The sequence below is a fragment of the Hemicordylus capensis genome, chromosome 2 (genome assembly GCF_027244095.1).
Source record: "Hemicordylus capensis ecotype Gifberg chromosome 2, rHemCap1.1.pri, whole genome shotgun sequence".
Taxonomy (NCBI): domain Eukaryota; kingdom Metazoa; phylum Chordata; class Lepidosauria; order Squamata; family Cordylidae; genus Hemicordylus; species Hemicordylus capensis.
This window is the reverse complement of record NC_069658.1, coordinates 106880336-106894194: the sequence shown is the minus strand read 5'-3', so window position 1 is coordinate 106894194 and position 13859 is coordinate 106880336. Positions and strand designations below refer to the sequence as shown.

The 13859-nt window shown below is 45.3% G+C and overlaps 1 protein-coding gene and 1 long non-coding RNA gene across 4 annotated transcripts in view; one reads left to right on the top strand and one right to left on the bottom strand.

Annotated features, from left to right (window-relative positions):
* Positions 1 to 303: 303 nt before the first annotated feature.
* Positions 304 to 3741, bottom strand: LOC128345296 (uncharacterized). 2 transcript variants are annotated; one of them, XR_008316368.1, is made up of 3 exons: positions 3182 to 3741; positions 1564 to 1896; positions 304 to 800 (listed from the first exon to the last, which is right to left on the bottom strand). It is a non-coding gene; the product is annotated as an uncharacterized LOC128345296 (long non-coding RNA). The 2 variants fall into 2 exon arrangements; XR_008316367.1 differs by having other exon boundaries at positions 1564 to 1808.
* Positions 3028 to 13859, top strand: part of MAMDC2 (MAM domain containing 2) — a 102711-nt gene continuing 91879 nt past the window's right edge. Inside the window, exons 1-2 of one of the 2 annotated variants that reach the window (XM_053297080.1) lie at positions 3028 to 3350; positions 3724 to 3837. In XM_053297080.1, coding sequence (XP_053153055.1) covers positions 3320 to 3350; positions 3724 to 3837 — 145 coding nt within the window. In that variant the 5' untranslated portion in view covers positions 3028 to 3319. The remainder of the gene's footprint in view (positions 3351 to 3723; positions 3838 to 13859) is intronic. The other variant, XM_053297078.1, reaches the window with a different exon arrangement.

Below are 13859 nucleotides of genomic sequence, written 5' to 3'. Positions count from 1 at the left end.
ATCACATTTTAGGCAGGAAGATATAACTACTCAGTGTTGTAATACAGGCTGGAGATGGAAATACATAATTTAAAATGCATATACACACTTCAGCAGTGGCGAACTGGGTCTAAGAATATTGGTTGCCAGGAGACAAAGGGGGCCCATCCACAACTATAAGGCTATCATTTACTTTTTATAAGATATAAATAAAATTTTCAAAAATACATAAGTGGAAAAAAGGTACAATTAAAATTTTTGTGAAATAAATGTATATTTTTTAGTAATTACAGTGTACATATACTGTACATATTATTGGCAGTATACAGTACAGATTGTTATAATTTAATTTTTAATTTTTTTAAAAATAAATGGTGGATATTTTTAAATAGTTTGCTTGTACTGAACATTTTACACATTAACAGGTAGTTCAAAAGCATATTGCATGCAGTCCACTATATTAAGAGCAATCTTTTGAGTTCACTAGATGATTGTGCGAATCTGTCAATAATTGCTTCTGCATCCAATTCATCTGACAATTCCTTTTCAATGGATAGCAACATGTATGATTCCAAGTTCTCCTCAGACAGTGAATTTCTTAGCCTTGTCTTTATGATCTTTAGCTTTGAAAATGTCCTCTCACATTGGACTTGAGTAACTGATAGTGTGCAGATGACTTTATACAGTTCATAAAGGTTATCATATGCCTTGTCATGAAGTCTGTTGGATGCCAGAATTTTTAGTACACACGATGGGCAAGTGCTACAAATGTTACACTTGTTGCAACTGGAATCCATATTCTCGCCATCTTTAAGCAATAGCTTTAATACATCAAAGTTCGAAGCAAAAGAAAACAATTCCAATATTACTTAATAGACTGAACTGCGCAGGTGCGCTGCGCAGTTGAGAAGCGACGCTGGGCTGAATGGCAGGCCTCAGCGTCGCTCCAGTCATACATCCGCCGCCCCCGCCGCCAGGGTGGAAGGAGGACCCCTGGCCTGCTAACCCTCACCCCCCCGGCTGCCCAGCCCGCCCCACACCACCATAACAGCTGAAGAAAGCGACGCGCCGGGCCCAGACACAGCAGCAGGCCTCGGCGTTGCTTTGGGATCCGTCGCAGCCCGCGCCAGTCAGTGGGATTTGGGGGATGGGAAGAAGGACCCAGGGCCCAGCGAAGGGCAGGACTCAGGATGGGGGCCGGGTGGAGGCCGCTGGAGTGTTGAGGGCGCTCCGAGGCCAGGCCGACCAACCACCCACTGGGAAAGGGCAGGAGGAGGGGGAGGGAGAGGCCATGCCGCTCTCTGCCGCCCCAGCACAGCGGCAGCGTGGCCCATGATGCTGCGGCCCGCGCCGCCGCCACTTTTTTCAACTCGGGGTGGGGAGGCCGCCCCCCCACCCTCCAGATGCCCAGCCTCTGCCACTCCCTGCCAGCCCGAGACACCCCCGGCGGCCCCAGCAAATAACAAGCTAGCCAGCAGCTCTCGAACCAAAGCAAGCCCACAGCTCCGGCATTTTAAACAATTAAAGAGATACATTCATTCATTCATTGTATAGTAATAAAAAATTAAAAACACACACACACACCTCTGATCCCCCTGTGAAAACTTTAGTGGTAGTGGTGGTGGTGGTGATGTTGCTGTGCTGGCCAAGCAGATCCTCTTCCTTTCCACGGGACTCGGAGCAGCAGCAACAGGCAGGCAGGCAACACTCGTCGTCCTCTCCTCGTTGCTTCTCTACAGCACGTGCGTGCTAGGATCAACTTGAGCGGAGCATGCGTGCGACGAGTCAGAGTGGAGGGAGGGGAGGACGAGGACTCCGAGGTCATCATGCTGACCAACAATGCCACAGGCAGTGAGAAACAAACGCCCAGCCAGCCGGAGCCAGGTGGGGGGTGGGGGCGCCATGCTGGCACGGCTGCTTGAAAAATAAATCGGGTGGGGTGAACAGACTCGTGGGCAGTGAGGCGCCCAGGCCAGCCAGAAACAAGAGCTTGCGGGGAGGAGGGGGCGCTGCGTCGGCGCCGCTGCTTGATTACAAAAAATTTATACATTGAGTTGGGTGGGGGCGGGGTCATGGCACCTTGGTGCGCCCCTTCCCAAAGTGGCGCCCAGGGCACGTGCCCTGCCTGCCCTGCCACTGGTTATGCCCGATGCACACGCCTTTGAGGGAATAGTGGGAGGAGTATGCTATTCCTGTTTGTTGGTTAAAAGAAAAGGGGTGTGTGTGTGGGGGGGAATATATGCTGAGAGACAATCTTAAAAAGCCATGTACTGCTGTGCTGCGTTGTTACAGTGGAGTCCCTAACAAATTAGAGAATACTATAAAGCCAAAATTAAACTTTGAAACAATTCACCAAATTGCAGGGAGGCATGTCACCTATGATGTCAAGTCATGGGTACCTGATGTTCAAACAACCACATTCCATGCTAAATTCCAGATAGCAAGTGGACTTGTTAGCTGGGGATAAAGTAAAGTGTGCCGTCAAGTCGGTGTCAACTCCTGGTGCCCACAGAGCCCTGTGGTTGTCTTTGGTAGAACACAGGAGGGGTTTACCATTGCCATCTCCCACGCAGTGTGAGATGATGCCTTTCAGCACCTTCCTATATCACTGCTGCCCAATATAGATGTTTCCCATAAGGAGGAGGCAAATCCCATTTTCTCCACTGCAGAACATTGTCCGTTGAGCACTGGACACGTTCAGTGAATCCCAGCAACACAAGTGCTGCCTGAAGCAAAGAGCTCTGGATCCCTTTGAACAGGTGAGTGGCAACAACTGTACATCTATGGGGCTTAAGAAGCAGTGTGGGCCTGGGGAGACCCTTACAGCTAGAATTCCACTTTCATCCCTGGCTGTATACAATTCTGAGCGACAGCCTTCGCTCTTTGGAAAACGAGAAGCATCCCACCTCCTCCCCTAGAGCTGCTTGCCAGTGGCTGCCTGAGAGAGGGGAGGAGAAGAAGGGCTACTTCTTGGAAGCTGCAGCAGGGCTTCCCTCAGTGAGTGTCTGCCCTAAGAAAAACGTTGAGAAGCCCCTCCCTCCTCCCACTTGAGCCTGGGACCAGCTGTCTAGTTGGCCGCCTGCCTCCTGTCTTTCCAGGCGCAGCCCTCCCGCTCCCCTCTCGCCTCTCTTAACTGCTGCTGCTGCTTCCCCTTCAGTGCCCTCCTGGTGCTCCAAGACTTTCATGTACACATCGCACCTACCTCTTGACAAGAAGCAGCTGCATCCAGAAGCAGCTCTCTCTGCCCCGCTCTGTCTCCTCCAGCCCGCCCCCGGCCGGCCTGCTTCCATTACCTCAGCACCCAAGAGCCGCATTGTTTCCCTCACTGCCAAGGGCCGCTATGATCTTGCTGTGTGTCTTCACCGTGCAAGGTAAGGGGTGGTGGGTGGCGGGGAGGAAGGGGCGGCGGCGGCGGCGGGAGCAGCCGAGTCGCTTCATCTCTTGCAGACGTGGGTTGTTTTCGCGCTTTCCATGGGAGCTGCTGCGGCGGCGCTGGTGGTATCTTCCCTCGCGCCAGGGAGAGGGTATTAGCATTCGCAAGAAGGGTCGGGGAATGCAACAGGTGAGGTTCCGCCACCACCAGCAGCAGCAGCAGCAGCAGCCCCGTTGGACTGATGCTGGCTCCCCTGGGCGAAGCTGCCATGCCTGCTTTCCTGAAGAGCCAAGAGTTGTGACCCAGTGCCTTTCATTCCAAGGCTGCTTTGTGCCCGTTATGAACTGAGCTTGCTTTGTCCTCTTCTCTAGCGCTGCAGTTTGCTGGAGCCGTTGAACTCTCTGCTGGCTCTTGTGCCTTTGAAGACAGCCCTTGTGGCTATGAATCAGAATTCACATCTCTGCCATGGATTTTGAATGAAGAAGGTCAGGATGATTTTTCTCCCTTATTTGACTGGGTGGTCTGCTCACATATTTCTCTCAAGTAACCCATTGCTTTGCCAAGTTTGCTTGCAAGGCAGAAGACCGCATTTAAAAAGTTGGTTTAGCAGAAGCTATATCATAATTATGGGATGCTTGGATTACAAGCTACTGTAGGCTTTTCTTGCTTAAAATAATCTGTTTCCATAGAAATTGTATTTTTAAAATGAGGATCTCTCGCCCTTGATTTTACATGTTCTAAAAATTTGAGTTTACTATGTGGGAACTGATAGTTCATAACTTGCAAGCCAGATTTGAAAAATATGATGATGGCATGCTGCCTAATGCCTAGTCTGATGTATGCTTACTTGCAATTAAATCCCACTGCAAGTTAAATGGGTCTGTTCTAAGAAACACAAACGGAGGATTGCAGCCTTAACTGTAAAACTTCACTGCAGATGCATGAAGCATGACATTATGCCAGTTTCACAAGCAGACATGGTACACATGTTTTGGAGTTAGGTGCCAGTATTCTGTCTTTCTAAGTGCTGTTGTTGTTATTTAACTTAAAATATTTACATAACCCTTTTCAACAAAAGTTCTGAAGACAGTTTATAGAATAAAAGGCAATTTATAAAATAAAAATTTAAAACCAAATTAAAGCACCTTAAAAATCAAACTGAATAACCTAAATCAGATTGAAGCAGCAGCAATATTACTTTCCAGAAAAGAGTTTTCCAAAGGTCAAGGCTGTCCTTAGGGCATGGCAAGCAGGGCGACTGCCCTGGGCTCCACTCTTTTAACCCCTATTAGAATTAATTAGAAGGGGGCCCTGCACTGGCTGGTTTGCCCCAGGCCCCCCACCCCACCAGGGCTCTCTAAGGACAACCCTGCCAAAGGTGGTGGTGGTGGGGAGAAAGCATGTTAATAACACCTGCTTAAAAGCAGGTGTTAAGTGCACCTCCCAGGGAATGTCATTCAAAGTTTTAGAGGCACTGCAGAAACGTCCTGCTCTTAACAGACTACAAACTAGCATTCAAATGGGACATCTCTGGCCCATTTCAGAATTCGGGGTATCACAGAAGAAGATCCTTCCGAAAATAAAAAGCTAAATTTTTAAATCTGAAGCTGCTTATGTGTAGACTGTAGACCTATTCAAAAGTTATAAAACCATGGATGGTGTATCTAGATACAGAAGCACATTTTTCTTAAAATGTGCCTTCTGCTTTCCATGGATACTATCCATGGTTTTAAGAGCAGATTAGCTCAGAGGAGGTAGAGGCTAGCTGGTATACCCTTTTACTATTTATCCCTGAATCCACACTCCAGAGACCAACACAGAAATTAATTAAGACAGGGATTCCCAACCTGTGGTCCTCCAGATGCTGCTGAACTACAAGTCCCATCATCCCTAGCCACAATAAATTGATGACTGGGAATGATGGGAGTTGTAGTTCAGCAATATCTGGAGAGCCACAGGTTGTGAACCCCTGAATTAAGAGGCAACAAAAAAACTCTGTGCTGTTATGCAATGATATGTATAAATGATTAAGCACACACGCACAACCTCAATTGCTTCAGAAGGTTGCTGTTCACGAGGGTGAAAGCAAGTCTGATCAGGAGGAGTCTCACAGGAGTTTGCATTCCACAAAATGGATAATGAAGCAGATTCTCAGGCTTGTCTTTGGTTTCAGGCCTCATTCTTCTAGTGCTGGCCCTACAGCTACTTGATAGTTGAAAGCTTCCATTTCTTTTCTCCTTCCAGTCTCCCAGTCTCTGCCCCTCCTCATATGTCTCCATCTTAGTCACCTAATAAACCCTTCTTCTCCAGAATCCAGCTTCTCTCTTCTTGAGAGAAGATCTTCTCTTTACAAATAGGGGTGTGCACAAAACTGGAAAACCCAGTTCGGTTTGAGTAGAACCAGACTTGAACTAGGTCTGGTTTGGTTCTGTGCAAACTAGAGCTGGACCTGGTCTGAAGTCTGAACCAGTTCGAGTCCAAACTGGTTAGGGCCTGGCTCAGGAGGGAGAGGGAATTTTTTAAAAAATGGCTGACTTACAACCATTGTGGGGCTTGGGGGATGCTGCCATGTCCATGGGGGGGGGGTGTCTCCCAAGGTCTCCCCCTCCCCCACCAGCCTTCCCCCATTCTCAAACTGCCCATTTCAAGCCGTTTTCGGCCCGTTCTGGGCCTTTGTGCGCTGGTGACGGCCATTTTGGAGGTGCACTGGCGGTGGCCATTCTGGAGCCCTCTAGCAAGGCCAGTTCGAGTGTGAGCCAGCTCGACCTCAAACAGGCTCACACATCCCTACTTACAAATTCTCTTCTTAGAATGTTCTCTCCTACAGTAACCCATTGGGGCAATAAATAAATAAATAAAAACACAACACAGTCTCCATTCAACAGAGGGCTACACACACGCATATGGCTAAACGGCATGCTCTTGTTAACACTATCCTTGAATGCACTAGCCAAGGTTTTATCACTTCTGAACAGGGCTTGCATATATTAAATAATTACTACATTCTATTTGGGCTTTCTGAACCTTAACTTAGAATATCTAAGGGATAGTTTACTTCTAGGAGTTATATCTCACTTTTCATTAAATTTCAATCAGAGGGTCACACTTGTATTACATTGAGCTTTCATCACTTTATTTGTTCAGAACTTTACATGTAGCTGACCAGCAGTGCCTCTACTGAAGGGTTTGAAGGCACCTTCTTTACAATGAAAGCCTAAAGTGTTTGAGACCTTTTAGTTTAGAATTAAATGGGAGGGATATAATAAAGTTTTATAAAATTATATATGGTGTGAAAGAAGTGAACAGAGAAAAAGTTCTCCTTCTTGGATAACACTTGGGGTCATTCTGAAATTGATCTGCAATTGATTTTCATGACAGACCAATGAAAATAAATATGTATTGTGTGAAAAAGTAATTGATGGAATTCACTATCACATGATACAGTGATGGCCACCGGCTTAGATGGATTTAGAATGGGGATGGACAGGTTGGATCATTGCTGTATCACTGACTATTAGCCATGATATCTAAACTGTCCTGAGCCATTTTTGGAAGCCATTATTTATATTATTTATTTAATATAAATTAAATTAATAATAATAAAAAATTATTATTGAAGACCTTGAAGAGCACCTCAGCATCATAGGGGCCACAGAAATCACCACCAGCCAATTACAAAAAGCAACTTTACTGGGAACTGCCTATATTCTGCGACGATATCTATAACAACAGCAACAACATTGACAATAAAATTCAGCCATCCCAGGTCCTTGGGAAGGACTTGATGTCTGGATAAAGCAAACAATAACACCTGTCTGTCTGTGTAAATAAATAATAATAATAAATAATAATACTGAATAGAAAAAAATAACAAAATACAAAGATCTACAAATTGAAATTGAAAGGCTGTGGCAGAAAAAGACCAAAGTAATCCCAGTGGTAATTGGCACCCTGGGTGCAGTTCCAAAAGACCTTGAAGAGCACCTCAACACCATAGGGGCCACAGAAATCACCATCAGCCAATTACAAAAAGCAGCTTTACTGGGAACAGCCTATATTCTGCAACGATATCTATAATAACAGCAACAACACTGATAATAAAATTCTGGCATCCCAGGTCCTTGGGAAGGACTCGATGTCTGGATAAAACAAACCAGTCAATAACACCTGTCTGACTGTGTAAACAAGAAATAAATGAATGCAACCTTCATTTTCAGAGATACTATACCTAGGCATATCAGATGCTGGAGTCTGGACAGTGGGAAAGGACTGTTTGTGGGCTTCCCAAAAGCACGATCTGGTTCACCACTGTTAAAACAGGGTTCTGGATTAGTTGGTCTAATCCAGAAGGACTCCTTTTATGTTCTTTAAGGGCTTGTTTGTATGAGAAGCTGGTGCTGGCACACATGATCAAGAAAGGGACATCCCAATGCCCTCCTGGTGCAGATGTCCTGATGCCCTCCTAGCACATCCCTTTATCGTGTGGGGAGAATGTTCATCTGAATGGTCCCTCTACACACGCTCCAAGAACATGATGAGTATTTGGAGTGCATATATAGCGGTCATTAGGATGGTGGTGCCGGGGGGCACTGGAATGTCTCAGCTTTTGGTGTGTCCCTTTCCTGATTGCATGTGCTGGCAGCTGTCTCCTGTCTCGTCCAGATTGGCTCCAAATGTATTTGGGATTTGTTTAATATATTTCTTCAGTTTCTCTTAATAAATATTTCCAAGTTGCTTTACAATCTTGTGTTTGAATTCAGGTTGAATCAGGAAGGCCCCACCCTGAATGCATGTGCAGACACACTGCCTTGATACTGCTGCCCAGAACAAATCTAATTCTGCACACAGATGAAAAAAATTAGAGAGAACACTGGTGTGCAGGCCCTATCCTGGTTTCCCTGCAGACTATAGGAGGTTTACTTTGTGAAGGAGACCTTGCCTCTGTTTCAATGATTCCTTATTATTGTGTGTGTTCTTCCTTACCTCCTTGATATGTCTGCTTGGCTTGATCTCTGGCTCCTCGTTTGTCCCTAGCTCCTGACTGTCTGCTCAGCTTGACCTCTAGCATGTTCCTGACCTTATGCTCCTGGTTTTGATCCCTGTACTTTGACTAATGTCTTGACTCTCCAAATCCTGGCTTTATGTTACCTATAAACTGCTGCCCATGGTTCAGCCCTGACAATAATAGCCGTAGCCAATGCACAGACTATAGCATGTTAGACCCATGCCAGAATGCCAAGATGGAATATTATAGAGCATCTTGCTTTGCATGCAGAAGGTCCCAGTTCAGTCACTAGCATCTCCAGGAGCCTTTACAGATAGGGCTTCCAGCTCTCAGACTATCTGACCAGCGAAGCCACTTCAAATTAGACCTGCAGCATTAGGGAAGCAGCCCCTCACCTCTCTGAGTTTTCCTTTGTGTAGGTTCACAAGCAGCTCGCTTCCGTATTTTACTTGTGGCCAATGGCTTCCTAGAGGAGATTGGATACCAGGTGTTAGAGAAGAACTTATTTTCCCCCTGTTAGTTAGATTTCCTGGAAGGTGTGAGCTTTTTTATACACAATATTGCCTTGCGGATAGAAGCTGTGAGATCACAAAAGTGGTGGTCATTTTTTTTAATATTGCTATGAGATTAAGGTCTCAATTTTAGGAGTTGTTTTACTGTTTTTAAAGTAATCTATCCTGGATGTTTGTATACTGTTTTATTGTGTGTAATTTTCAGTGTATATCTATATATATAATTCTCCTGGGTGTGCCTTTCGAACGTGCGTCCCGGCAGCCCAGCTGATTGGCTGGACTGCGGGGGCGCCTGATTGGGTAAGGCGCACCCAGGAGAACAGCAGCAGCGGCCATGGCCAGTGGTGGGCCGGCCTGGCAGCGACGGGGAGGATAGGCCGAGGAGGCGGCAGCGCGGCGGGCCCGATACTGGGGTGGGGGTTGGCAGGCCTGACAGATGGTGGTGGCTCTCGGCGGCCCCCGCTGGCTGCGGCAGCAGCGGCTCTCAGCCCGGCGGTGGGCCCGCCCGTGGCGGCATGCCGCCGGAGACTGGGGTGGGGGGAGAGAGGCAGCGGGTCTGGCCCGGCCGCGGAGGCGAGGTGGCGGCGGGCCGAGCCGCAGCACTCGGCCCGGCCAGAGACTGGGGCGGTGAGGGGAGAGGTAGCCGGCCCCAAAGAGTGCACAGATGCTCTGTGCAGGGGTCGGCTTGTTAGTTATATTTGTTATTCTGATTTTTATCTCTTGGCTGGCCAACGGCTGTAATTAAAAACTGATTGATACCACACCTCCCTTCCCTCCAAGGGTTTAGTACTGTAATTAAAACACCCTCTGTGATCTGGCTCTGTTGAAGTCCATGCACACTCACTCACTCACTCACTTCTGCTTAATTAGCCATCAGCCTTGGCTTTCTATTCCCCCTACTCCACACAACCGCAAAACATACACATAAGTCCCCAGCATGTGTCAGCCTTCCTGCAGCATTGCCTCTGCTTTTGCAGCCCCCCTTCTAGCTGTGTGCTCCTCAAACTCTCACTTTGCATCCCTTATTGTCTCCTTGCATTTCTTTTGGCAGAGTTTGTGTTCCTTTCTGCTCTCTTCATTGGGGCAGGACTTCCATTTTCTGCACGAAGTCTTCCTCCCTTTTATAGCTTGCAGTCTTACTGAGGAGATTCAATTATAGCAAGAAAATGCTCATTTTCTGCAAGGAAAGCCCTCTGCAGACTGCAGATTCTCTCTCCTTTCCAGATCACCCCACTCCAAAAGCTTTCAAAGAGCAGCAAAGAGAGAAATCCATTCTTTGCCTCTGGGCAGCTTTCTACAGTATTTGTTTTTCATAGGCGTGAGTTGCTCTTATTGTGAGAGCCAGTGTGGTATAGTGGTTAGAGTGTTGGACTAGGCCCTATTCAGCAATGAAGCTCACTGGGTGACTCTGGGCCAGTCACATATCTCTCAGCGTAATCTACCTCATAGGGTTGTTGTGGGGATAAACATAACCAAGTATACCACTCTGGGCTCCTTGGAAGAAGAGTGGGATATAAATGTATACATAAAATAAAATAAGAAGTGTTAATGTGAAGACTTACGTCAGTGCCTGCTGTGATTTATCACCAAAGTCTTTGGGGTAAAACAGGATTTTAAAAACTCACACATAAACTGGGATGAAGTAAAATCTGGAAGGAAAAGCCCGATTTGTGTGGGGGTGCTTGAACTGACCTCGGCAGGAATCTGGCTGCATTGAGAACACATACCCTCCTTTCTGGAGGAGATTTGGGTTGTGAGAAAGCTCCAGGTAGGACTGGGAGATCTCCTGTCTGAACCTTGTTTACACTTAGTGTAAACACTGAACTAAATGGACTAATGAACTGATTCAGAATAAGACAGCTTCTTATTTTTCTACATGTAGAAATACTTAGTAGGGAAAATGGGCAAGCCAGGGGGTTGCTCATTTTAGCTGTGATTTTGCTCAAAAAACCAACGCCACCAAAAAACACCAGGATATGACAAAGAAGTGGAAATACCTGGTTTTTGGGAACACTGGCTGACTTTCTGACCTCAGGAGGACTACTGAATTTCAATAGAACTTCCTTTAGTCAGGACGTCTACCACTACTCCTTCAGCTTAACAATCTAGTCTGCATTACTGATCAATTTTAATGTCATAAATCATTTAGTTTGCCGTTTTTGAAGACAGTGATGAACTTAAAGCTATGTGCCCAGATAATGAAGCTATTCCCATGATCACCGGAAAGCAGGCTAAGCCTGCTTTCCAGTGGTCATGGGAACCAAGCCCGGTGCTCCCAAGGCAGCTAGCCCACCTAAACCAACCTCCCCTTAAATGAGGTTAATGGAGCAAGCGCTCTGTTAACCTCATTTTGTTGCTCGTGTGTCGCCGCGGTGAGCGTGTGTTGCTGAGGTGCCTCCCAGGCTCGGGGGTCTCTCCAGGATGCCCCACACACTTGCGTGGGGCATTCTGGAACTTCCGGGGGTCACGCTGCCCCTGATCCCCCGTGATAGAGCCGGCAGTTGTGTGGGTGGCTGATCTAGCTGCCCAGCTATGAGCGGCTGCTCATCTGCGGGGAGAGCAGGCTAAGCCCACTCTCCCCACAGACCCGGAAGAAGCTTGTGATCATGAGAAGAGCTTCAGTGTCAGTCAATCACAGGGTGGCTATACACACAGGAGCTACTCCTGTATGGCTACTAATAGAACGCTCAGGCTAAAGCAGTGTGACAGAACATCAGATATTTTGAATTTTGTTTGAAGCACAGAAAGTAATCGTGTTCTATCCTTCGGAATGATGTTTTTGTGCTGCAGTATTTTATTTGAATGCAGATTAGTTGCTAAGACTTGGTACAGCTAAGCTTCTGTCATTGCAAAATTAATGTTGGATGCACTCACAACTGGCTTATATAATGGACTTTAATAGGGCAGTTGGCTTACTAACTCATGCAATAGGTAAGACCTGTCACTATTCCATTATAACCACTGTTTTCCAGCACTTTGTAACTCAGCAATAAATTGTTCCAGGCTGAAATTTGGCAAAGTATCCTTAAAAAATGGATTCAGTTGTGGATGTTTGTTAAACCTGATTTAACTAAGTCGGGATTTCAGAATGCAAAATCAGTTAGTCATGGATGTTGCTATACTGCTGAGTGTGTGTGTGTGTGTGTATGTGTGTGTGTGTGTGTGTGTGTGTGTGTGTGTGTGTGTGTAGTTTTATTAGGAACTGGTATTTTGCAGGGCAATGAAATTTGTCTTGGGTTAGTTGGACACATGATTGGATTTCACTGGCACAACAGAGATGTGAATGACGTGAGTGATAACTTGCATAACAGAAGTGTTGCCCTTGAGTTCTCTTTTAAATGTTAAATCCAAACCTCTTATGGAGGTGATGACTTGGTTTGTCTGGTCAACTTTAAGTAGTATGGCATAGCCTCAAAATGTATAGGAGCCCATACATACACATACATGTTTTTTCCCCCAGTTCTACAAGAGGGAAGGGTTTGAATCTAATCCTAAGTAAAGACATGACTGACAGACAAATCTCGGTTTTGATAGTCACTTGTTTATGTATTTAGCCAACAAAACTTGCTTTGTTTGAATGCCTTTCCCCCAAGTAATCAAAGAAGCTAGCAATTTCTTAAGGATGTTCATATAAAAGATGCAACAAGCCAAATCCTCCTAATCTTGCTTAAACCTGTACTGTGCTGATTAGATCAGTAAAATTATATGGGCAGAGAATGTAATTTGGCCCAGTTTCTTTAATATGATTGATTTTGTTCACTTTTCTTATTCAGTCAGGAAGGTAATTTGAGACCTGTGTTTCTACAGGAAATAAGATAAGCTAGACAGCTATTGCAAAACTGACCCTGTGCATTATGTCATGCTTATTTCTCAAGATAAATAAATAATTTCAAACAGAATTTCTTAAACTGAACTTGTTTGTGCCTCCTCTCCCACCTCCAGCTTATGGCACATCTGTCTTCCAAAGCACCTTAAAAAGTATGCATAAAATCAAAACATGAGACAGATAGCACATTAAAATCATAAGCATTTGCACATATATAAATATTCATTTAGTATTTACACATTTATAAAATAAAAGGATACTTCATAAGTATTTTTGGAACAAAGGTTAATATTTGACCATAATCTGTACAGAACTATTTAGCCCAAATCTGTCACATGAACTTGGTGCACTTTACTTAGTTTTGAGTTAATACATAGATGGTTCCAGGCAAAGAATTGTCCAAATGTCTGTTTTGCTGGATCAGTGTACCCTATACTTGTAAACCACATGTAAGTTGTACTAATTGCTGTAAATCCAAATATTAGATCAAGGACTTGTGGAATCAGTTTGGATGGTAAAGTCTACCATCTGAGGAGTCATCCTTTCCTCCGTTTCCATCTGAATTTTGCAACAGTAATTCAGTCCACCAGAACTCCAGCCTAAATAGAAGAAGAGGCCCAAAAGCCAGAAAGGCCAGTGCTCAGAAATGACCAGTGGTAGAAGATGACCCTGCCAATATCAGAAATGAGCTGCGGTTACTACCAGTCCACATCTCTGATCAAGGTAGAGGATGAGTGAGGGTGGGGGATCTTGGATGGGAAGAGGTGAATGTCTTCTCCACAAGGCAAGCATTTTTCTCTTTCCCATAGGTTTTATGAAGAGACTTCACTAGGACGTTTAAGAAAGACCAAGGGGCCAACAGAGTTCTATCACAATTGTTGCACCAATGTTTTCATAAGTTCACTGCAAACATTAAAAACCTGTTGTGGGATTCCAAGAGGTACTCAAGGCCATTCTTCTTTGTTGGGGAAACTGTACATCCTAGTTGAAAAGTAGATGTCTCATACCACCTTAGAAATACTGCTTGTATAAGAATCTTTCTCTTCAAAATCCTTGCAGCATATGTAATGCCATTTATTTTTAATTTGTCTTTCTTGATAGGTTGCTTTATCGCTGTATGTACACAAGGAAATCTTATGTAGATTTAACTAAAAATTTATTCAG